General features: G+C 47.3%; 1 protein-coding gene across 1 annotated transcript in view; it reads left to right on the top strand.

Annotated features, from left to right (window-relative positions):
* The first annotated feature begins 14319 nt into the window (after positions 1-14319).
* The window catches only part of LOC140459720 (ethanolamine-phosphate phospho-lyase-like), a 41424-nt gene continuing 32360 nt past the window's right edge, over positions 14320-23383 (top strand). Inside the window, exon 1 of the mRNA XM_072554203.1 lies at positions 14320-14710. Within this exon, the coding sequence (XP_072410304.1) occupies positions 14652-14710 (59 nt within the window). The 5' untranslated portion in view covers positions 14320-14651. The remainder of the gene's footprint in view (positions 14711-23383) is intronic.

Raw genomic sequence — 23383 nt, 5'->3', positions numbered from 1 at the left:
CCACATTTAAAATCAACGTTTCTTTATGATTAAATTTATTCACAAGTATCTGTCCTCATTGAAGATTTGCACTTACTCGTATGGTCCTGAGAATCAATTCCTGGCCAGTTTTGTAATGCAAACATTTGGATGTGAAAATCTGCAGACCATTCCCCATTTTTTATTAAGGCGAGTATCACAGCAGTAATCAGAGATGAAATAATTGAAGGATCATCCATTGAGGCTTTGTGGGTGGAGCTAGGAAATAAGAAGGGATCAGTGACGTTATTGGGGTTGCACCATAGGCCCCCAAATAGTCAATGGGAATTAGAGGAACAAATATGCAGGGAGATTGGGCAATGTGCAGGAGCAATAGATTTGTCATAGTAGGGGATTTTAATTTTCCGAACATAGACTGGAACTGCCAGAGCATTAAGGATTTAGATGGGATGGAATTTGTTAAGTGCGTTTAAGACCCAGTGTGTGGTGTGTCCTACTCAGAAAGGGGCAAAACACGACCTACTCTTGGGACATAGGGCAGGACAGGTGACTGAGGTGACAGTGGGGGAGCACTTTGAGACCAATGACCATAGTTCTATTAATTTTAAAATAATTATGGAGAGGGACAAATCTGGTCCACAGGTTCAAGGTCTAAATTGGGGCAAGGCAAATTTTGATGGAATGAGAAAGAAGCTTGCAGGGGTTAATTGGAGTAGTTTGTTTGCAGGCAAAGGGACCTCCGGCAAGTGGGAGCCCTTTAAAAGTGAGATAGGGAGTGTTGTTGAACAAGGAAACCTTGGAGTGCAGGTCCATAGCTCCTTGAAAGTGGAGTGGCAGGTCGATAGGATAGTGAAGAAGGTGTTTGATATGCTTTCCTTTATTGGTCAGAGTATTGAGTACAGGAGTTGGGAGGGCATGTTGCGGCTGTACAGGACAGGTCTCCTTCCTATCGGAAAGATGTTGTGAAACTTGAAAGGGTTCAGAAAAGATTTACAAGGATGTTGCCAGGGTTGGAGGATTTGAGCTATAGGGAGAGGTTGAATAGGCTGGAGCTGTTTTCCCTGGACCATCGGAGGCTGTGGGGTGACCTTATAGAGGTTTATAAAATCAAGAGGGGCATGGATAGGATAGACAAAGTCTTTTCCCTGGGGTCAGTAAGTCCAGAACTAGAGGGCATAGGTTTAGGGTGAGAGGGGAAAGATATAAAAGAGACCTAAAGGGCAACCGTTTCACGCAGAGGGTGGTACGTGTATGGAATGAGCTGCCAGAGGAAGTGGTGGAGGCTGGTACAATTGCAACATTTAAAAGGCATCTGGATGGGTATATGAACAGGAAGGGTTTGGAGTGATATGGGCCAGGTGCTGGCAGGTGCAACTAGATTGGGTTAGGATATCTGGTCGGCATGGCCAAGTTGGACCGAAGGGTCTGTTTTTGTGCTGTACATCTCTATGGCTCTATGACTGTATAGCTAGGGTTCAAGGTCTATATGTTCCTGCGAGGGTGAAAGGCAAGGTTGACAGGAATAGGGAACCTTAGATGACGAGAGATATTGAGGCTTTGATCAGAAAACAGGAGGAGGCATTGGCTCAGGTAGAGGCAGCTGGGATCAAGGAAATGCCTGTAGGTATATAGGGGATACAGGAGCTGCTGAAGAAGGAAATCAGGTGGATGAAAAGGAGGCACAAGATAGCCTTGGCTGAGAAGATTAGGGAGAATCCAAAGTGGTTCTGTAAGCATATTAATGGAAAAAGAATAACTAGAGAAACAGTAGGACACCTCAAGGATCAAAGTGGACATGTATGTATAGAACCGCAGGAGATGGGCGAGGTCCTCAATGAATATTTCTCCGTGTTTACCGTGGAGAAAGACATGAAGATTTGGGAACTTAGGGGAAGTTAGTGGTGATATCTTGGGGGACAGTCCATATCACAGGAGAGGAGGAAGTGGATGTGTTAGAATCTATGAACGTGACTAAATCTACTGGTCCTGACCAGATATATTCAAGAACAATGCAAGAGACTAGAGAGGAAATTGCAGGAATCCTGGCTGATATTTTTACATTATTGTTAGGCACAGGTGAGGTCCCGGAAGACTGGAGGGTAGCAGATTAGATTAGATTACTTACAGCGTGGAAACAGGCCCTTCGGCCCAACAAGTCCACACCGCCGAAGCGTAACCCACCCATACCTCTACATCTACATCTACATCTACCCCTTACCTAACACTACGGGCAATTTAGCATGGCCAATTCACCTGACCTGCACATCTTTGGACTGTGGGAGGAAACCGGAGCACCCAGAGGAAACCCACGCAGACACGGGGAGAATGTGCAAACTCCACACAGTCAGTCGCCTGAGGCGGGAACTGAACCCGGGTCTCTGGCGCTGTGAGGCAGCAGTGCTAACCACTGTGCCACCGTGCCGCCCACTGTTGTGCCATTATTCAAGAAGGGCTGCAAAGTAAAACCTAGGAACTTTGGATCAGTAAGCCTAACATCTGTGGTAGGTAATTTACTTGAGAAGTTTTTGAGAGATAGGATATGCACTTGGAAAGACAAGGTTTGATTAGGAATAGTCAGCATGGCTTTTTACATGGGAGATCATGCCTCACAAATTTGTTAGTGTTCTTTGATGAAGTGACCAGAAAGGTTGAACGGGGCAGGACGGTAGACGTAGTCTCTATGGCCTTTGATAAGATTCCACATGGTAGGCTATTCTGGAAGCTTAGGTCACATAGAATCCAGAGGGAGCTGGCAAATTGGACACATTATTGGCTAGTTGGTTGGAAGCAGAGGGTAATAGTGGAAGGATGCTTGTCGGACTGGAGGCCTGTGACGAGTGGAGTGCCTCAGGGATCAGTGCTGGACCCATTGCTGCTTATTATCTGTATTAATGATTTGGATGAGAATGTGCAAGGCCTGATTAGTAAGTTTGCAGATGACACTAAAATAGGCAGTATTGTGGATCATGAGAAAGGTTCTCAGAACTTGCAGCAGGACCTTGCGGGGGAAGTGGGCCAAGAAATGGCAAATGGAGTTTAATATAGATAAGTGTGAGGTCTTGCATTTTGGAAAGTGAAATCAAGGTAGGAGTTTCATGATGAATGGTAGGGCATTAAGGAGGGTAGTGGAACAGAGTTCAGATGCACGGTTCTCTGAAAGTGGAGTCAAAGGTAGACAGGGCAGTGAAGGCGGCTTTTGGCACACTGGCCTTCATTAGTCAGGGCATTGAGTATAGAAGTTGGGAAGTTATGTTGTAGTTGTACAAGATGATGGTGAGGATGCACTTAGAGTATTGTGGTCACCTTGCTATAGGAAGAATGTTATTCAACTGCCCTTAAAGTGTAGAAGAAATTTATAAGGATGTTTCCAGGACTCGACATTCTGAGTTATAGGGAGATGTTGGAAAAGCTAGGACTTTTTTCTTTAGAGCGTTGGAGACTGAGGGCGGATCTGATAGAAGTTTATAAGATCATGAGAGGCATTGAAAGGGTGAATGCACTCAGTCTTTTTCCCAAGGTTGGCGAATCAAGGACTAGAGGATATCAGTTTAAAGTTAGAGAGGAAAGAATAAAAAGCAACTTGAGAGGCAACAGAGGTTGGAATGAACTGCCAGCAGAAATCGTTGAGGCGGGTACATTAACAATGTTTAAAATGCATTTGGACAAATACATGACGAAGAAAGGTTGAGAAGGATATGGGCCAAGTGCAGGGAAATGGGGTTAGCAAGGATGGACATTTTGGCCGGCATGGACCATTTTGGGCCTAAGGCCCTGTCTCTGTGCTATAGGGGTCTATGACTCTCCCCAAACATTGTGTTGGGATTCACCCAGACACTGGGAACTGACATCCTTGCTCTGGACAGATGTTAGGGGAGGTTTCCTGATATAAATTTTATTGACGCTGTCTGTGGTCACTGTGGGTGCAAGATGGGCCCCAGCCACAGCAAAGGGAAGGAGTCAAATACTGGACCAACAGGCAGTTATAATTAACCACTAGCCCTTTTCAAAAAGCAACACGGACCCCCCCCCCACACACACACATTCTAATTTCCTTCAGGAAGCCAGTCCAATGGTTCCCATATCTACAGAGAGAGATTTCTTGCCAGACAGGGCCCCTTCCCCACACTCCCTACATCCCTTCTCCCTGCCACACTCTGGCCATGAAATCTTCCAAACCCCACCCCATTCTGCCAAAGTACTATTCCCAGCAGCCATTTATGCAAACGTCAGTGTTATGGATGTGGAATTCCAACCCGGATATATTGCTCATAATTCCAGTAATATGGTGTGTAAAGGGAATACTTTCTTTCCAAGTATCGCACATTTTATCTTTCAGTTTTTGATGGACAAAAATGAGATATTATCCCATAAATTCACCCCCACGTACTTTTGCAATTTGTTTCCTTATATCTGATTGCCAAATTATTTTGAGACAGTTAGAACCCAATATCTTTGTCACTGTTCTTTTTTTTACCCCCAACGGGCTACTCAGAAGTTTCACTAACTGTTGAGTGTCTGAACTCATTTCTAAGCCTCGTTGATTTTTGGATGAAAGGTGAGTATTACCAGTGATAGCACAGGGCAGTGATCAGCCCAAGTGGTTTTCTGACCACTTTTGAGCATTGAGTATTTGGAAGGCTGAAACCAAAGGTGGAAGATCTTGCCTTAAAAGTTGCCATGTTTCAGTGAGGTTACAATAACGTCCGCTAACATCTTCCATGCAGCTCAAACCTCTCATTTATTGCATTGGAGGGAATATACCAACAAACTTTCAGACATGCATATTCTGCACAAACAGCAGATTGAATTCAATGCTCCCCTAGAGCAGGCAAGGGAGGGCAGTAAGTCTGTCTAATGGTGCAGGAGAGCTATGGAGAAAACTCATCAACTTGCTGATTCAATATCCAGGTCAAGCAGTGTCAAGAATGCCTTTGTGCCCACAAACCAAACCAAGGGCCACCGAAAGGCCTCATTCCGCTACCGCTGGTACTCAATCAGCCATGAGTGGGAGCCACACTGTCTGGGAGAAAGTGAGGACTGCAGATGCTGGAGATCACAGTCGAGAGCGTGGTACTGGAAAAGCACAACAGGTCAGGCAGCATTTGAGGAGCCGGAAAATCAACATTTTGGGCATAAGCCCTTCATCCCCATTCCTGATGACAGGCTTATGCCCGAAACATCAATTCTCCTGCTCCTCGCTTGCTGCCTGACCTGCTGTGCTTTTCCAGCACCACACACCCCACACTGGATAGTGATGGTCAAGCCTGCACTCCGGCTGCATGGTTTGGGGAGGAAACCTGTTTCTCAGGCAATACAGAGACCTTCTAATCACCAGATAGACATACACAGGAAGATGCCCTTTTATAGCAATATCCCTTCTCATCCCATCCTGACTGGCGGAGGGGATGCAGCCTCAGTTTCCTGCTTTCTAGGATGATCATTCTCTTCAGGTCTCCTGCAGTGCTGGCAGTGACCTCCGTAAACCGATGGCGCTGCGGCACTGGAATACAGTCAGTCTCTGACTGACCAGCAACTCTAGGGGGAATACTCCACTCTGCAGGAGAAATTCATGTGGGAGCTACAACGGCAACCAGCAGATTTAATTTAATCCCATAAGGGCTGCGTGTCAATCGACATACCATTTGACCATAACCAATAAATTCTGTCAATCGTTTCTATGAAACAAAAATGTGAGTCCTGAGGAGGGTGATCATCCTAGAAAACAGGTAAGTGAGGCTACATCACCTCGGCCAGTCTGGAAGGCCTCGGGGACGAGAAGGGATATTGCTGTAAAAGGGCAAGAGGATGTGTTACTGTGTTACTGTGTATGTCTCTCTGGCTATCCATGGTAGTTTTCTTGAACTGTATGTAAAGGAACCAGCGAGGGAGCAAGCTTTCCTAGATCTGGTCCTGTGTAATGTGACAGAAATAATTAAAGACCTCATAGTTAGGAATCCTCTTGGAAGGAGCGATCACAGTATGGTTGAATTTTGAATAGAAATGGAGAGTGTGAAGATAAAATCCAATGCCAGGGTCCTGTGCTTAAACAAGGGAGACTACAATAGAATGAAGGAGGACTTGACTGGAAACAAAGATTTTATGAAACAGTTGATGAGCAGTGGAGGACTTTCAAAACAAGTTTTCAAAGTGCTCAGCAAAAGTATATTCCAGTGAAAAGGAAAGACTGTATGAAAAGGGGAAATCTGCCATGGGTGTCTAAGGAAATAAGGGAGGCTATCAAATTGAAAGAGAAGGCATACAAAGTGGCCAAAAAGCATTAAACTAGAAGATTGGGAAAACTTTAAAGGTCAACAGAAAGCCACAAAAAGAGCTATAAAGAAAAGTAAGATAGAAGGAGAAAAATCTAGCACAAAATATAAAGACAGATAGCAAAGGTGTCTTCACAAAACGAAAAAGAATGGCTAAAGTAAATGTTGGTCCTTTCGAGGATGAGAAGGGGCATTTAGTTATGGGATATGATGAAATGGCCGAGGCATTGAACAGGTATTTTGTGTCACTCTTCACAGTGGAGGACACTAATAACATGCCAGCAATTGACAAAGAGACGAAGGTAGGTGGATCTGGAAACAATCATTATCACAGAAGAGGTAGTGTTGGGCAAGGTAATGGAGCTAAGGACAGACAAGTCACTGGCCCAGATGGAATGCATCCCAGGATACTAAAAGAGGTGGCCGGGGGAATAGCAGGTACACTGGTGGTAATTTTCCAAAATTCACTGGACTCTGGGACAGTCCCAGCAGATTAAAAAACAGCAAATGTGATGCCACTGTTTAAAAAGGGTGGTCGGTAAAAGATGGGGAATTACAGACCAGTTTGCTTAACTCTGTAATGGGGAAGATTACATATAAATAGAAAGCAGGAATTTTCAGCATTGCTTTGCATGAGGTCCACTGAAGATGTTACCAAGTAAGGTAATGAAACGTCTGGAAATGAACCTTTCAGCTCAGCGAGCATACCTACATCCAAAATCTCAATTGAAATTATCACACTGGACAGACGCAGCATGGGTTCATGAAGGGCAGGTCATGCTTAACTAATCTTTTGGACATCTATGAAGACATTACGAGCAGGGTGGACAACGGGGACCCAGTGAATGTTGTTTATCTAGATTTCCAAAAAGCCTTCGACCAGCTGCCACACAAGAGGCTGCTGTGTAAGATAACAATGCATAGCGTTTCGGGTAAAGGATTAGCTTGGATAGGGGATTGGTTGACTAACAGAAAGCAAAGAGTGAGGGATAAACGAATGCAATTCTGACTGGCAATCAGTGACAAGTGGTGTGCCTCAGGGATCGGTGTTGGGACCGCAATTATTCACAATTTATATCGATGATTTGGAGTTGGGGACTATGTGCAGTGTGTCAAAGTTTGCAGATGACACTAAGATAAGTGGCAGAGCAAAGTGTGCAGAGGACTGTGAAACTTGGCAGAGGAACATAGATACTTTGAGTGAGTGGGCAAAGGTCTGGAAGATGGAATACAATGGTAATAAATGTGAGGTCATCCATTTTGGGAGGCGTACCAGTAAAAAAGATTATTGTTTTAATGGTAAAACATTGCAGCATGCTGCTATGCAGAGGGACTTGGGTATCCTTGTGCATGAATCACAGAAGGTTGGTCTGCAGGTACAAGAAGTATTTAGGAAGGCAAATGGAATTTTCTCCTTCATTGCTAAAGGGATTGGCTTTAAAAGCAGTGAGGTTATGTTGCAGCTGTACAAGGTGCTGGTGAGGCTCCACCTGGAGTACTGTGTGCACTGTTGGTCTCCTTACTTGAGAAAGGATGTACTAGCACTGGAGAGGGTTCAGAAGGTTCACTAGGTTGATTCTGGAGTTGAGAGGGTTGGCTTATGAGAAGTGACTGAGTAAACTGGGATTATATTCATTGGAATTCAGAAGAATGGCGGGGGGGGGGGGGGTGGTTATCATACAGAAACATAAAATTATGAATGGAATAGATAAGATAGAAGTAGAGAGGATGTTTCCATTGGCAGGTGAAACTAGGACAAGAGGGCATGGCCTCAAAATTGGAGGGGACCAGATTTAAGACTGAATCAAGAAAGAACGTCTTCACCCAGAGGGTTATAAATCTATGGAATTCCTTGTTCAGGGAAGTAGTTGACGCCACTTCAGTAAACATTTTTAAAGCTAAGACAAAATTTGTTTTGAACAGTAAAGGAATTAAGGAATACAATGAGAGGGTAGGTAAGTGGAGCTGAGGCCACAAAAAGATCAACCATGATCTTATTGAATGGTGGAGCAGGCTCGAAGGGCCAGACGGCCTACTCCTGCTCCGAGTTCTTACGTTCTTATGAGTCTGTGCTGTAGCCAAGTCAAGTGATTTGTCCCACTACTAGCTCAGTTATACTGATATCAGGTGGCTGTCTCTGTGTGTCCATCAGCCTCTTCACACTAGGAGACTATCCACCACGTAGGCCTGAGATGAATCTGCTGAGGTTCATGACAGGTCCCCTAAGGGCTGGTGACCTTGTCTGGTTTTCAGCAACAGAGCTGCTTTGGGGGTGGGGGGGGGTGGGGGGGGGGTCAAACCAAAGGATCCTGACCTTTATCATCCATGTTCATCCTAGCCAAGGCCCGGCCAGCAGTAATCCTGAAGGCTTGTTGAGACAGTGCTGGGTCACTTTGAAATCTCTGGCCTCTGTGGCAGTTGTCTGAGCATCCAGTTGTTTCTGACAGAGTAATTTTATTAAAAGTGTCTCTGAGGTTGCTAAAGCAAATAAAGATTATAAATGCTATGGTAGCATTGATCACAAGATGGCTGGAGTACAGGAGCAAAAGAATTGAATTGTATAGCATGCTGGTGAGACTGCCCCCAGAGTATTGTGTGTCATTCTGGTCTCATAGTTGGGGGAGGTTACATTTGGTGTAGAGGTGGTACAGCTGACAATCATCAGACTGATTCCTAAGATGGTGGGACAGTCTCAGGAGTTGAGATTGAGAATACTGCGCCTGTACTCTCTGTAGTTTAGAAGAATGAGAAGCGACCTCAAAGAAGTTTGCAGAATTCATAAAAGCATGCACAGAAGAGATGTTCAAAGGATGCTTCCCCTAGTCGTGGGATCGAGAGCCAGGCGACACAGCCACAGATTAAAAGCAAGCTGTGTCGGAGCTTCTTCACTCAGAGGGTGGTGAATCTGGAATTCTCTATCCCAGAGGACTTCATTCATTATGTAAGTTCAAGAGAGAAATTGATAGAATTCTTGTTCCTAATTTTATCAAAGAATGTGAAGATAGCACAGGAATATGGTGTTGAGGTGGATGTTCATTCATGATGTAGAATAGCAGGGCTTGAGTGACAGAATGGCCTACTCCTGCTACTTTATTCCTACAAGAGAGTAATACTGCTCTCTTGTAACCACCATATCATATGAGGCAGAATAGCCCTTCCTGGTAAGTGATGACATTCAGTTCTTCCAGAATCACCACTGTGACCACATTCAAAAAATCACAGCTAATTCACACAGTACATCCTGACTGTCTTCCAAATACTGAAGCAAACTCTATGGGATCCTGTTCCTGACCTCTAGCGGCATCTTCTAGCACTTCTCAGATCCTAGCATCCTACACATGCTGCAGTTCCTGTCAAGGGCAATATCCTTGGCTGGTTCTTGATCCAACTAGGAAGGATACATTGCTGGATTGGACATTGGGGAATAAGGTAGGCCAGGTGCCTGTGTACAAACACAGAGGTATTTGGTCTACAAGATGATGTTAGTTAGAATCTGGAGTCAAACAAAGGGACAGGTTACTTCAGATTACAACGGGATCTTGATCAGATGGGCCAATGGGCCGAGAAGTGGCAGATGGAGTTTAATTCAGATAAATGTGAGGTGCTGCATTTTGGGAAAGCAAATCTTAGCAGGACTTAATGGTAAGGTCTTAGAGAGTGTTGCTGAACAAAGAGACCTTGGAGTGCAGGTTCATAGGTTCCTTGACAGTGGAGTCGCAGGTAGATAGGATAGCGAAGAAGGCATTTGGTATGCTTTCCTTTATTGGTCAGAGTATTGAGTACAGGAGTTGGGAGGTCATGTTGCGGCTGTATAGGACATTGGTTAGGCCACTGTTAGAATATTGCGTGCAATTCTGGTCTCCTTCCTATCGGAAAGATGTTGTGAAACTTGAAAGGGTTCAGAAAAGATTCACAAGGATGTTGCCAGGGTTGGAGGATTTGAGCTATAGGGAGAGGCTGAACAGGCTGGGGCTGTTTTCCCTGGAGCGTCGGAGGCTGAGGGGAGACTTTATAGAGGTTTACAAAATTATGAGGGGCATGGATAGGATAAATAGGCAAAGTCTTTTCCCTGGGGTCGGGGAGTCCAGAACTAGAGGGCATTGGTTTAGGGCGAGAGGGGAAAGATATAAAAGAGATCTTAAGGGGCAACTTTTTCACACAGAGGGTGGTACGTGGATGGAATGAGCTGCCAGAAGAAGTGGTGGAGGCTGGTACAATTGCAACATTTGAGAGGTATTTGGATGGGTATATGAATAGGAAGGGTTTGGAGGGATATGGGCCGGGTGCTGGCAGGTGGGATTAGATTGGGTTGGGATATCTGGTCGGCATGGAGGGGTTGGACCAAGGGAGCTGTTTCTGTGCTGTACATCTCTATGACTCTAAATGTTGTTCCACTAAGATGGACATGGGATATATATCTAAATTTTTTTGGGAAGGGGTATAGGGAAATAGGAATAAGCATGCTTCCATCCAGAAAATGGCAATGACCTGGAACTCACTGCCTATGCAGGTGCTGGAATGTGCAGGCGAGCCATCACTTCAGAAGGAAATTCAATGGGACCTTGAGGGAGCTGAAATTGCAGAGCCTGGGACATAGAGTGAACAGTTAGACTGACTGGACTGTTCTTTAGAGAGTCAGCGTGGACTGAATATGCCATAATGGCTCGATGGCACTGCTATAACTTAGCAAAGACTGCACAGGCCATTTTATAATGGGTTAATTACTTGTTCTTTGTTATGAGTCTAATTTGCTGAAATTGCAGAATTACTTTCTAAACATAAGAGGCAGATTAATTTTGCCAATTTCCTTTCCATTTAAACTTCCTCTAGCCTTTCCTTCTATCTGGCAATGTGTCATACTAAACATGGCTACATTAGTGGCAGCAGCCTGGTCCTCCTTCTCACAATCTGGCATCCTTCTCTCGTGCTATTCTGGATACTTATGAGCAAGTCATTCATTTTGGCATGGCTGAAGGCTGAGCATGATCCTCTCTCCTCCCAGATCTTTCATCCAAACATTTCCAACTGACACTATTTAATTTTAATCGAGAGCAGGAATTCTTGAAGACAGTAATCCCTTCATTAATCCATGTACATGGAAACAAATTGTCCCTTAAAAGCAATGAATTAGTGCTTATGCTGTTTTTGTACAGCTGAGAAAGGAAGCTGAGCTTCTCAGTGGGTACTTAATCAGGAAGGGAAATAATTAACCCCTTGTACACTCAATAAGGTTTCCTTTGTGCTCAAAGATAATTAATTATAAATTATGAAAGATCCTTATTCATGATCCTTAACACTTTTAAATTTGAGATGAATCTCCTAAAAACGTTTGTAGACTTACACATGAGCTCACCAAATACTGTTCAGAAAAAAAGATATGTTCATATCTCACTTCGTGTGTTTTTTTTTGCTTTCAAGTCAAAAATCTAGCAGGATGGATTCACTGTCCTTCAGAATTTTTAGTGAGACTAACATCAGGTAGGTTTATACTTCTGTCAGATTATTGCTTAGGTTGGGAAGAATAAAATCCATTGCATGTATCTTCAAAGAAGGAGGATAAAAGACCACATAATTTCAGAAAAAGGCAACCATGTTCTTCAGAGCAGTGGTATTGGGAAATTCAGTGCATTGTATGAAGAAAGAGATTTTTTTCTATTCCTGGACATTGCTGGCTAGGATAGCTTTTTTGCCCATCTTGAATTGCCATGGGTAAGGTGTTGGCAAGCTGCCTTCAAGCCATCCAGTCCTTGGGCCACTGGTTCATTAGGAACTGCACCATTAGGAAGAGCTCCAAATTGTTGATCCAGTGATAGTGAAGGATATCTGATATAATTCCAGGTCAGAATGCTGTGTGACTTGGAGGGGCACTTGCAAGCACAGGTGTCTCCTGCTGTCCTTTTCCTTCTGCTATTAAACATTGCAGGTTTGGAAGGTGTTGTCGGGCAGTCTTGGTGAGTTACTGCAAGTTGTAGATGGGACACATTGCCGCCACTATGCGTCAGTCTTGAAGGGAATGAATGCTGAAAGTGATGAGTGTGGTGCCAATGAAGCAAGCTGCTTTGTCTTGTCTGGTGTCAAGCTTCTTTGAGTGTTGTTAGAGCTGCACCCATACAGGAAAGTGGGGAGTATTCGACCACATTCCACCAATTGTGCCTTGGTGTTTTTGGGGAGTCAAGAGATGTGTTATTTGCTGCAGAATTTCTAGCCTTTGACCTGTTCTTGTAGCCACAGAATTTATGTAACTGGTTCAGTTCAGTGTCTACTCAGTGGTTACTCCCCGGATGTTGATGGTGGGGTTTAAGGTGATTGTAATGCCATTGAACAACAAGGGTTGATGATTAGATTCTCTCTTGTTGCGGATGGTCATTGTCTGGTACTTGTGTGCGGCAAATTTTACTTTCCACATATCAGCCCACACCTGGATATTGTCCAGGTCTTGCTGCATTGAACATGGACTGTATCTGAGGTGTTGCAAATGGTGCTGAACATTGTGCAATCATCAGCAAATATCTCCACTTCTGGCCTTATGATGGAGGGAAGGTTGTTTATGAAGCAGAAGATGGTTGGACCTAGCACACTACCATGAGGAACTCCAGCTAAGATGATTGACCTCCAAACACCACAACTGTCTTCCTTTGTGCTATGTATGACTCCACCAGTGAGAGTTTTCCAATGAATCCCCTTGACTCTAGTGTTGATAGGGCTCATTGATTTCCATCCAACGAGCAGCGAAATCGACGTTTCAGGCAAAAGCCCTTCATCAGGAATAAAGGCAGTGAGCCTGAAGCGTGGAGAGATAAGCTAGAGGAAAGTGGGGGTGGGGAGAAAGTAGCATAGAGTACAATAGGTGAGTGGGGGAGGAGATGAAGCACTCACCCATTGTACTCTATGCTACTCTCTCCCCACCCCCACCCTCCTCTAGCTTATTATCTCTCCACGCTTCAGGCTCACTGCCTTTATTCCTGATGAAGGGCTTTTGCCCGAAACGTCGATTTCGCTGCTCGTTGGATGCTGCCTGAACTGCTGTGCTCTTCCAGCACCACTAATCCAGTATTTGGTGTCCAGCATCTGCAGTTATTGTTTTTACCTCATTGATTTCCATACTCAGTCAAATGCTACTTGATGTCAAAGGCCACCTCAGCTCACCTCAGCTCTTTAGCCCAGCGTTTTTGTCTATGTTTGGACCAAGACTGTAATGGTGTCAGGAGCACAGTGACCCTGGCAAAACCCAAACTGAGTGTCAATGGACAGGTTATTGCAAAGCAAGTGCTGCTTGATAGCACTATTGATTACTATCTATCACTTTGCTGATGGCTGACAATAGACTGAAAAGACAATAATTGGTCAGTTCAAATTTGTTTGCTTTTGTATACAGAACATACCCATGTAATTTTCCACAATGCATGTGGAAGTTTTCATGTAGAAATAATAATCTTCCTTTTCAGCAATATCTCTGAGACTCCATTGCAATGCCTTACTGCATTATGTATGCATTCAATGAAGGAAAAACTTCCTTGGAAACAAAAGTACCTTTTCGAAATTAAGTTGTTACTTCAACTTTTTTTAGAAATGTTCTTTACCACAGAAGTGCTGGTTTGTTTGGTTTTTTTTAACAATTAAGCCAGAAACAATAAGCTCTAAATATTTTTGAACAGTATGTTTGAGTCAAGTTTTCAATTTTATTTAAGTACATTTTAAAAATGTTTTTGTGATGTGCTCTCCCAGAAAGAGGTCAGGAACTGGAGAAAGAAAGATGCAAGTTTCAGAAGGCTATGAACAAAACAAACGGAATCGAAGGTGAAAGAGTTTCTGTAAGTTTTAGCGGGTGAAAGGTTTGAATTTATGTAATTTATATAAAGGACTTCTCAAAGCATTTTCCAAAGAATACCTTTTGAAGAACAACTGTTGGATCTCCAGATTCACGTGTTTAAAAAGTTTCTCTCTCTCTCTCTCTCTGATAACAGTGTGTGTGATTGGTTTGACTTCCCAGTAAGTTGTTTCTCTAATGCGTGTGTTTACTTATATCGGGGTCTGAAAGCCTTCGGTTCGCTGACCAGCCGTGTGTGTGTGTGTCAATATTAGCAAAAGGTTTCCCTTTTACACACGTTCAGGCCCGTCCTGAAGCTGGCGGGATGGCAGCATTGGGAAGCATTAGGAACAAAAACAGCCCAGGCGGGAGGAGGTAGCAGTGAAAGCATCAGGCTCCAGTTCAACACACGTGACAAACCTGTTTACCAGAAACTATAAAAGGAACAATACTGTCAGGCTCAGAGAGAGAGAGAGAAAGGGGAAGCAGGGAGTGCTGTCCCGTAAGTGGGGACTTGACCGGACAGTAATCGCGGGAGCTGCTGGATCAGAGGAGACCCCCTGAAGCTGTGCTCCCAGACTCCAGACACTGTCGGAATGGCCACTGAGCTGTTCAGCAAACAGCAGACCATCCAGCTCCGCCACAAACACATCGGGTGAGTACTCTGCAGCTACGGCTGCAGCCCCTTTTCCAGCGGCAGTGCTGGTGTCAGGAAGCTGCTGTCCTGGGGTTTGACCCTGTCCCTGACCCTGTCCCTCTGGGAAAGTGCTGTCCTGGGGTTTGACCCTGTCCCTGACCCTGTCCCTCTGGGACGCTGCTGTCCTCGGGTTTGACCCTGACCCTGTCCCTCTGGGAAGCTGCTGTCCTGGGGTTTGACCCTGACCCTGACCCTGTCCCTCCGGGAAGCTGCTGTCCTCGGGTTTGACCCTGACCCTGTCCCTCTGGGAAGCTGCTGCCCTGGGGTTTGACCCTGACCCTGATCCTGACCCTCCAGGAAGCTGCTGTCCTGGGGTTTGACCCTGTCACTGTCCCTCCCTCCTGGAAGCTGCTTTCCTGGGTTTGACCCTGACCCTGACCCTGATCCTGACCCTCCAGGAAGCTGCTGTCCTGGGGTTTGACCCTGACCCTGATCCTGACCCTCCAGGAAGCTGCTGTCCTGGGGTTTGACCCTGTCACTGTCCCTCCCTCCTGGAAGCTGCTGTCCTGGGTTTGACCCTGACCCTGACCCTGATCCTGACCCTCCAGGAAGCTGCTGTCCTGGGGTTTGACCCTGACCCTGATCCTGACCCTCCAGGAAGCTGATGTCCTGGGGTTTGACCCTGACCCTGTCCCAACCTCCGTGAAGCTGCTGTCCTGGGATTTGACACTGACCATGACCCTGTCCCTCTGGGAAGCTGCTGTCCTGGGGTTTGACCCTGACCCTTTCCCTCTGGGAAGCTGCTGTCCTGGGGTTTGACCCTGACCCTGACCCTGTCCCTCTGGGAAGCTGCTGTCCTGGGGTTTGACCCTGACCCTGTCCCTCTAGGAAGGTGCTGTCCTGGGGTTTGACCCTGACCCAGTCCCTCTGGGAAGCTGCTGTCCTGGGGTTTGACCCTGACCCTGACCCTGTCCCTCCGGGAAGCTGCTGTCCTCGGGTTTGACCCTGACCCTGTCCCTCTGGGAAGCTGCTGCCCTGGGGTTTGACCCTGACCCTGATCCTGACCCTCCAGGAAGCTGCTGTCCTGGGGTTTGACCCTGTCACTGTCCCTCCCTCCTGGAAGCTGCTGTCCTGGGTTTGACCCTGACCCTGACCCTGATCCTGACCCTCCAGGAAGCTGCTGTCCTGGGGTTTGACCCTGACCCTGATCCTGACCCTCCAGGAAGCTGCTGTCCTGGGGTTTGACCCTGTCACTGTCCCTCCCTCCTGGAAGCTGCTGTCCTGGGTTTGACCCTGACCCTGACCCTGATCCTGACCCTCCAGGAAGCTGCTGTCCTGGGGTTTGACCCTGACCCTGATCCTGACCCTCCAGGAAGCTGATGTCCTGGGGTTTGACCCTGACCCTGTCCCAACCTCCGGGAAGCTGCTGTCCTGGGATTTGACACTGACCCTGACCCTGTTCCTCTGGGAAGCTGCCGTCCTGGGGTTTGACCCTGACCCTTTCCCTCTGGGAAGCTGCTGTCCTGGGGTTTGACCCTGACCCTGACCCTGTCCCTCTGGGAAGCTGCTGCCCTGGGGTTTAACCCTGTCCCTGTCCCTTACTCCTGGAAGCTGCTGTCCTGGGTTTGACCCTGACCCTGATCCTGACCCTCCAGAAAGGTGCTGTCCTGGGGTTTGACCCTGTCCCTGACCCTCCTGGAAGCTGCTGTTCTGGGGTTTGACCCTGACCCTGACCCTCCGGGAAGCTGCTGTCCTGGGGTTTGACCCTGACCCTGTCCCTCTGGGAAGCTGCTGTTCTCAGGTTTGACCCTGACCCTGACCCTCCTGGAAGCTGCTGTCCTGGGATTTGACTCTGACCCTGTCCCCCCGGGAAGCTGCAGTCCTGGGGTTTGACCCTGACCCTGTCCCTCTGGGAAGCTGCTGTCCTGGGGTTTGACCCTGTCCCTCCCTCCGGGAAGCTGCTGTCCTGGGGTTTGACCCTGACCCTGTCCCTCCCTCCGGGAAGCTGCTGTCCTGGGGTTTGACCCTGTCTCTGCCTCTCCCTCCGGGAAGGTGTTGTCCTGGGGTTTGACCCTGACCCTGTCCCTCCCTCCGGGAAGCTGCTGTCCTGGGGTTTGACCCTGACCCTGTCCCTCCCTCCGGGAAAGTGTTGTCCTGGGGTTTGACCCTGACCCTGTCCCTCCCTCCGGGAAGCTGCTGTCCTGGGGTTTGACCCTGACCCTGTCCCTCTGGGAAGGTCCTGTCCTGGGGTTTGACCCTGTCCCTATCCCTCCGGGAAGGTGCTGTCCTGGGGTTTGAGCCTGACCCTGTCCCTCCGGGAAGCTGCTGTCCTGGGGTATGACCCTGTCCCTATCCCTCCCTCCGGGAAGCTGCTATCCTGGGGTTTGACCCTGACCCTCCGGGAAGCTGCTGTCCTGGGGTTTGACCCTGACCCTGACCCTCCCTATGAGAAGCTGCTGTCTTGGGGTTTGACCCTGACTCTGTCCCTCCCTCCGGGAAGCTGCTGTCCTGGGGTTTAACCCTGAATCTGTCCCTCCCTCCGGGAAGCTGCTGTCCTGGGGTTTGACCCTGATCCTGTCCCTCCTCCAGGAAGGTGCTGTCCTGGGGTTTGACCCTGACCCTGACCCTCCGGGAAGCTGCTGCTGCTGCGTTTCCAGCTCTGTGTCAGTCAATAGCAACAAAAATCCCAGAAGCTGCTGGAAAAGCTCAGCAGGTATGGCTGCATCTGTTAGAGAGAAGTCAGAGTTCCCGCTTCGGGTCCAACGACCCTTCCTCAGAACAAAAATCGCTCATTTTTTTTCCAGCAATTTCACGTTTTTGCTTCTGGTTTCCAGCATCCACGGTTGTTTTGGCTTGTATTCAGCATCCGTCACATTTCTTTCCACTGCCCCTGACTGTCCCTGCAGACTTGTTGCTGGTGTAGCCTTTCTCCCTGCGTGAGCAGATTTCGCTTCAGTGCCTTCATCAACAGCTCGGTGAGGGATCCAATGGGGCGGGGTGATAGAAACAGTGGGTCACACGGGTGTTGTGTAGAATAACCTTATATAAAATTTACAGTGCAGGGAAAAGGTCATTTTGCCTGACAGGTATGTTCCACAGAAATCCCCGCCCATCCTCCTTATGTAACACGTGGTCCTCTCTCTTAGCTCTGACATATCTGTCTAGCTCTTCAGTGTACATCTTCTCATTTCAACTACACCGTTTAATGTGGGTTCCACATTATACTATAAGATATAGGAGCAGATTTAAGCCATTTCTGCTCTGCCATTCAATTCTTGGCTGATATGTTTCTCAATTTCTCCCAGTAACCCTTGATCTCCTTACTAATCAGGAACCTATCTCTGTCTTAAACACATTTAACGACTTGGCCTCCAGTTATACCAGGAAGAAGAGAGACAAACAGAGTCAAAGTTCCTGGGTGATGAGCTTTCACCTGAATTGGAAGATATTGGAGATAAGGAGCTACTGAGCTCAGAGAAAGGGTGGCAGGACTACACATAGAGGAACATCTGTATTTGACAGACTGGGGAACGCAAATTATAGAAGTAAAAATAACTGCAAATGTTCAGGACCCCAGGCAGCACCTGAATTTTTTTTTAAATTGTCCATTTATGTAGTGCCTTTCAGACTTTTAGATGCCTGACAACACTGTGCAGCCAATGAAAGATTTAGAAAGAGTTGTAATGCCGGAAATGTGACAGTCAGTTTACACACAGCAAGCTCTCACGCATCAAGCATATTGTTCAAAATAGGTGAACATCTGGAATGTTTGGGAGTGGAATATCTCCTCATCTGAGCAGATGCAGTGGAGACAGAGGAATTGGGAGAACAGGATGGCGTTCTTGCAGGATGTGGGGTGGGAGGAGGTGTAGTCCATAGTTATGGGAGTCTGTGGGTTTATAGTAAACGTCCGTCTGGAGACTGTGTCACCAAAGATGGAAATGGAGAGGTCAAGAAAGGGGAGGGAGGTGTCCAAAATGGACCAAATGAATTTGAGGGCGAGGTGGAAGTTGTTGGCGAAGTCGATGAACTGCTCCAGTTCAGCCTGGTTGCAGGACACTGTGCCAATGCAGTCATCAATGTAACAGTTGGTGCACAGTGCCTGTGTAGGTACTGAAGAAGGACTATTCAACATAGCCAACAAAGAGGCAGGTGTAGCTAGGGCCCATCCGAGTGCCCATGGCCATCCCCTGGATTTGGAGGCAATGGGAAGAGTTAAAGGAAAGGTTATTGAGGGTGAGGACTAGTTTGACAAGGCGGTGGAGGTTTTGGTGGATGGAGACTGGATGGGTTTGTTGGAGAGGAAGAAGCTGAGGGCCTTATGGGGTATGGACGTGTACAATGACTGCATGTCCATGGGTGAAGATAAAGCACTGGGGGCTGGGGAACAGGAAGTTACTGAAGAGGTGAAGGGCATGGTTGGAGTTGTGGATGTTGGTGGGAAGTGCCTGGACCAAGGGGGAGAGGATGGAGTCGAGGTAGGACGAGATGAGTTTGGGGGGCCCGAGCATGCTGAGACGATGAGCCGGCCGGGGTAGTTGGGCTTGTGGATCTTGGGGAGCAGGTAGAACCAAACGGTGCGGGCCTGGGGGACAATAAGTTGGAGGCAGTGGAGGGGAGATCACTGGAAGCAGTGAGAGCACGGACAGTGCGAGTGATCGTGGTCTGATGGGTCGCGGCAGGGTCGTGGGCCGGGGAAGGTAAAGTGTCGGAGAGCAATATAGAGGTCCATCCTCCAGACTACCCACGCCCTGCCTTTGTCAGCAGGTTTAATGGTGAACCGGGGATTGGTGCGGAGAGCGTGAAGCACTGCACATTTGGAGGGGGTGAGGTTGGAGTGGGTGGGGAGGAGGGGTGGAGAAATTGAGGCAGCCGCTGTCACGTGAGCAATCAGCAATGAAGAGGTCTAGGGCAGGCACGAGGCTGGTGGAGGGGTGACCAGGTGGATTGAATTGAATTGAATTGAATTTATTGTCGCATGTACCGAGGCACAGTGAAAAGCTTTGTCTTGTGAGCAATATAGGCAGATCCCAAAGTTAAATAGCATCAATAAGTAAGTAATAGGTAAAGAGTGGCAAGAACGAAAACACAGGTACAAGTGAATATTAAGAGTTTGTGAGTCCATTCAGTATTCTAACAACAGTAGAGTAGAAACTGCTACAAAATCGGCTGGTGCATGTGTTCAGGCTTCTGTACCTTCTCCCCGATGGTAGAGGTTGTAGAGAACCATTGCCAGGGTGGGATGGATCTTTGAGAATGCTGGCGGCCTTTCCTTGACAGCGGGCCTGGTAGATGGATTCTCTAGATGGGAGGTTGGCCTTTGTGATCGTCCGGGCTGAGTTCACCACTCTCTGTAACCATCTCTGATCTCAAATAATACAGTTGCTATACCAGTTAGTGATACATCCAGACAGAACGCTCTCAATGGTGCACCTACAAAAGTTGGCAAGAGTATTCACTGTCATGCCAAATTTCCTCAGCTGCCTGAGGAAGAAGAGATGTTGGTGGGCGTTTGTAACCAGTGCATCCACATGAACAGTCCAAGAAAGCTTGTTGTGGATGACCACTCCCAGGAGTTTGACTCGTTCCACCCCTGTGCTGTTAGTGTGTAGGGGGGGCTTGAGTGACACCCCACTGAAAGTCAATAATGAGTTCCTTGGTTTTGCTGGCATTGAGAGCTAGGTTGTTCTCAGTGCACCATTTTTCCAGGCCTTCCACCTCCCATCTGTATTTTGTTTCGTCGCCATCTGAGATTCAACCGACTGTGGTGGTGTCATCAGTGAACTTGTAAATGGCATTAGTCTGGTATTTGGCAACGTAGTCATGGGTATACAGTGAATACAATTGGGGGTTGATTATGCATCCTGGGGGGCTTCAGTGTTGAGTGTTTGTGAAGATGAAATATTATCCCCAATCGTCACTGATTTTGGCCTGTGGGTCAGGAAACGGAGGATCCAGTTGCAAAGAGTGGGGCTTAATCTGAGATCACTAAGTTTAGTAATCAGTCTCAAGGGGATAATAGTGTTGACAAAAGTTCAGTTTTCAATGAGTTGGATTCTTATGTACCTGTTCTTGGTGTCAAGATGTTCTAGTGAGGAGTGAGGGGCAAGTGATATGGCATCTAACGTGGATCTGTTGGTCCGATAGGGAAATTGGAGTGGGTCAAGAGTAGAGAGGAGGCTGGAGTTGATTCATGCCATGCCCAGCCTTTCAAAGCACTTCATGACCACCGAAGTTAGGGCCACTGGGTGGTAGTCATTGAGACATGCTGCATGAGCCTTCTTAGTCATAAGAATGATGTTGGCTCTCTTGAAATAGGCAGGGACAATGGCCTGCTGCAGGGACAAGCTGAAGATGTCTGAGAAGACCTCTGCCAGTTGATCTGTGCATGCTCTGAGTGTACAGCCTAGTACTCCGTCTGGTCCCATCGCCTCCCTTGGATTCACACAAAGGAAAACTGATCTGACTTCTGATGCAGTGACTGTTGGGATAGGTTCGTCAGGACTTGTTAGAATAGTTGCTACCTCTCCGCCAAAACTCTGCTCAAGCGAGCATAGCAGGCATTGAGACGATCTGGGAGGTATGTGTCATCATCTTCTATCTTGAACTGTCTTTTTTTTAGAACCTGTGATGTCATTCAGTCCTTGCCATAGTTACCGGGTGTCTGTCTGGGTCTCTAGTTTGGATCGGTATTAGTCCTTGGCTGTCTTAATGGCTCTGCGAAGGTCATACTTGGATTCCTTATATTTTAGTGGGTCTCCTGATCTGAAGGCCTCACACCTGGTTTTTAGCAGGTCCTGTATGTCCTGATTCATCCAGGGTTTCCTGTTGGGGAACATCCAGATTGACTTCCTCGGTATACAGTCCTCCACACACTTGCTGATAAAGTCTGTGATGATGGTGGTGTACTTGTCCAAGGTACCTGCGGACTATCTGAACATGGCCCAATCAGCCGATTCCAGACAACACTGGAGTTGATCCTCTGCTTCCTCCGACCAGCACTGAACCTGTATCCACGAGGGGGGTCTCCTGCTTGAGCTTTTGCCTATAAGCCGGGAGAAGAAACACAGCATTGTGGTTGGAGTTCCCGAAATGAGCGGTAGGTGTCTTCCACAGTGCTGTAGCTGTGGTCAAAAATGTTCGGGCCCCTAGTGGGGCAGGTAATGTTCTGGTGATACTTGGACAACACCTTCCTTAGATTGACTTGATTGAAGTCACCAGTTACAATAAACAGGGCCTCGGGGTGTTCTGTCTCCAGGGTGTTAGTGGTGGAGTCCAGCACATCCAGAGCTTCCTCAATCTTTGCTTGTGGCGGTATGTACACAGCAGTTAGTATAGCAGTGGTAAATTCCTGTGGTAGATAGAAGGGGTGACACATGATGGTGAGGAGTTCAAGGCTGCCCAGGATTGCAATGTCCGTGCACCACAAGTTGTTGATTAAAAAGCAAACCCCTCTACCCTTTGACTTACCTGAGGACGCTGTGTGGTCCATACGATGGATAGAAAAACCATCAGCCTGAAATGCGTAGTCGGGAAGGGTTGGGTTGAGCCAGGTTTCTGTGAAGCAGAGTGTGCAGCAATCCCGCAGTTCATGCTGGAAGCTGAGCCATGATCTGAGTTCATCCATCTTGTTCTCCAGAGATTGTAGATTTGCTCGGAGTAAGCTAGGAAGGGGGGTCTTGAAACCGCATAGTCTCAGTCTTACTAGCAGGCCGGCACACTTACCCCGCTTCCTCCCAGGTTTCTTACATTTGAGTGGTCCGGTGGTCTGGTGGAATGGATTCTGACTGCTCCCAGTTAAGTGATCCTTCCAGGACCCTGTGGGGCAGGTAGGTTGCAGTTTAATATATTTTTGCAAAGGGTCTGCTTAGGACCCAGAGTGACAGGTGGGGACCCAGAGTGACAGAGTGCTGTGTGGTGGGTACAGGATTCATTTGAGGAATGCTGGGGCAGGAATGTGAGCCCTTTCCTGAGGACAGACTGTTCGGCCTCAGAGATTTCGAACCTCCCTTCCCAGCCCATCACTCTCCCTTCCATTCCTCTGACCAACCCTTCCTTCCAGCCACCAACCGGCTTCATTCCTCCATCGACCAACCATCATACCCTCAACCTATCCCTATCTCACCAACCTCCCCCACCCTCCCCCACCCCCCACCCAATCTGCATTTCCCCTAACACCCACCCTCAGCTCTGAAGAAGGGTTACATCCTAAATGTTGACTTCTCCACCTCCTGGTGCTGCCTGGCCTGCTGTGTTCTTCCAGCCTCCTGGTTGAAGCCTAGGATGGCAGGATTGAAATCTGAAGAGAGGCTGGATCAATTGGGACTATATTCACGAGGTGTTGAAGAATGGGGGTGGGGGGAGCAATCTCATAGAAACCTTTAACATTCTAACAGGACTAGACAGGTCAAAACATTAAATGTTTTCTAGAAGGAGTTAGATATGATTCTTAGGATTAAAAGAATCAAAAGGTATGGGGAGAAAGTGGAGGAGCAGGGGAGCTGGTGGCTAGTGGTATTGTCTTTGGATTAACAGTCCAATGATGCAGGTCAAGCTCTGGGAATCTGGGTTCAAATCCTGCCACAGCAAATGGTGGAATTTGAATTCAGTAAAATTCTGGAATTAATAGTCTAATGATGACCGTGAACCCATTGTTAAATGTTGGAAACACCCATCTGGTTCACTAATGTT

This window comes from Chiloscyllium punctatum, chromosome 1, assembly GCF_047496795.1.
Source record: "Chiloscyllium punctatum isolate Juve2018m chromosome 1, sChiPun1.3, whole genome shotgun sequence".
NCBI lineage: Eukaryota > Metazoa > Chordata > Chondrichthyes > Orectolobiformes > Hemiscylliidae > Chiloscyllium > Chiloscyllium punctatum.
This window is presented reverse-complemented; position numbering and strand designations above follow the sequence as displayed.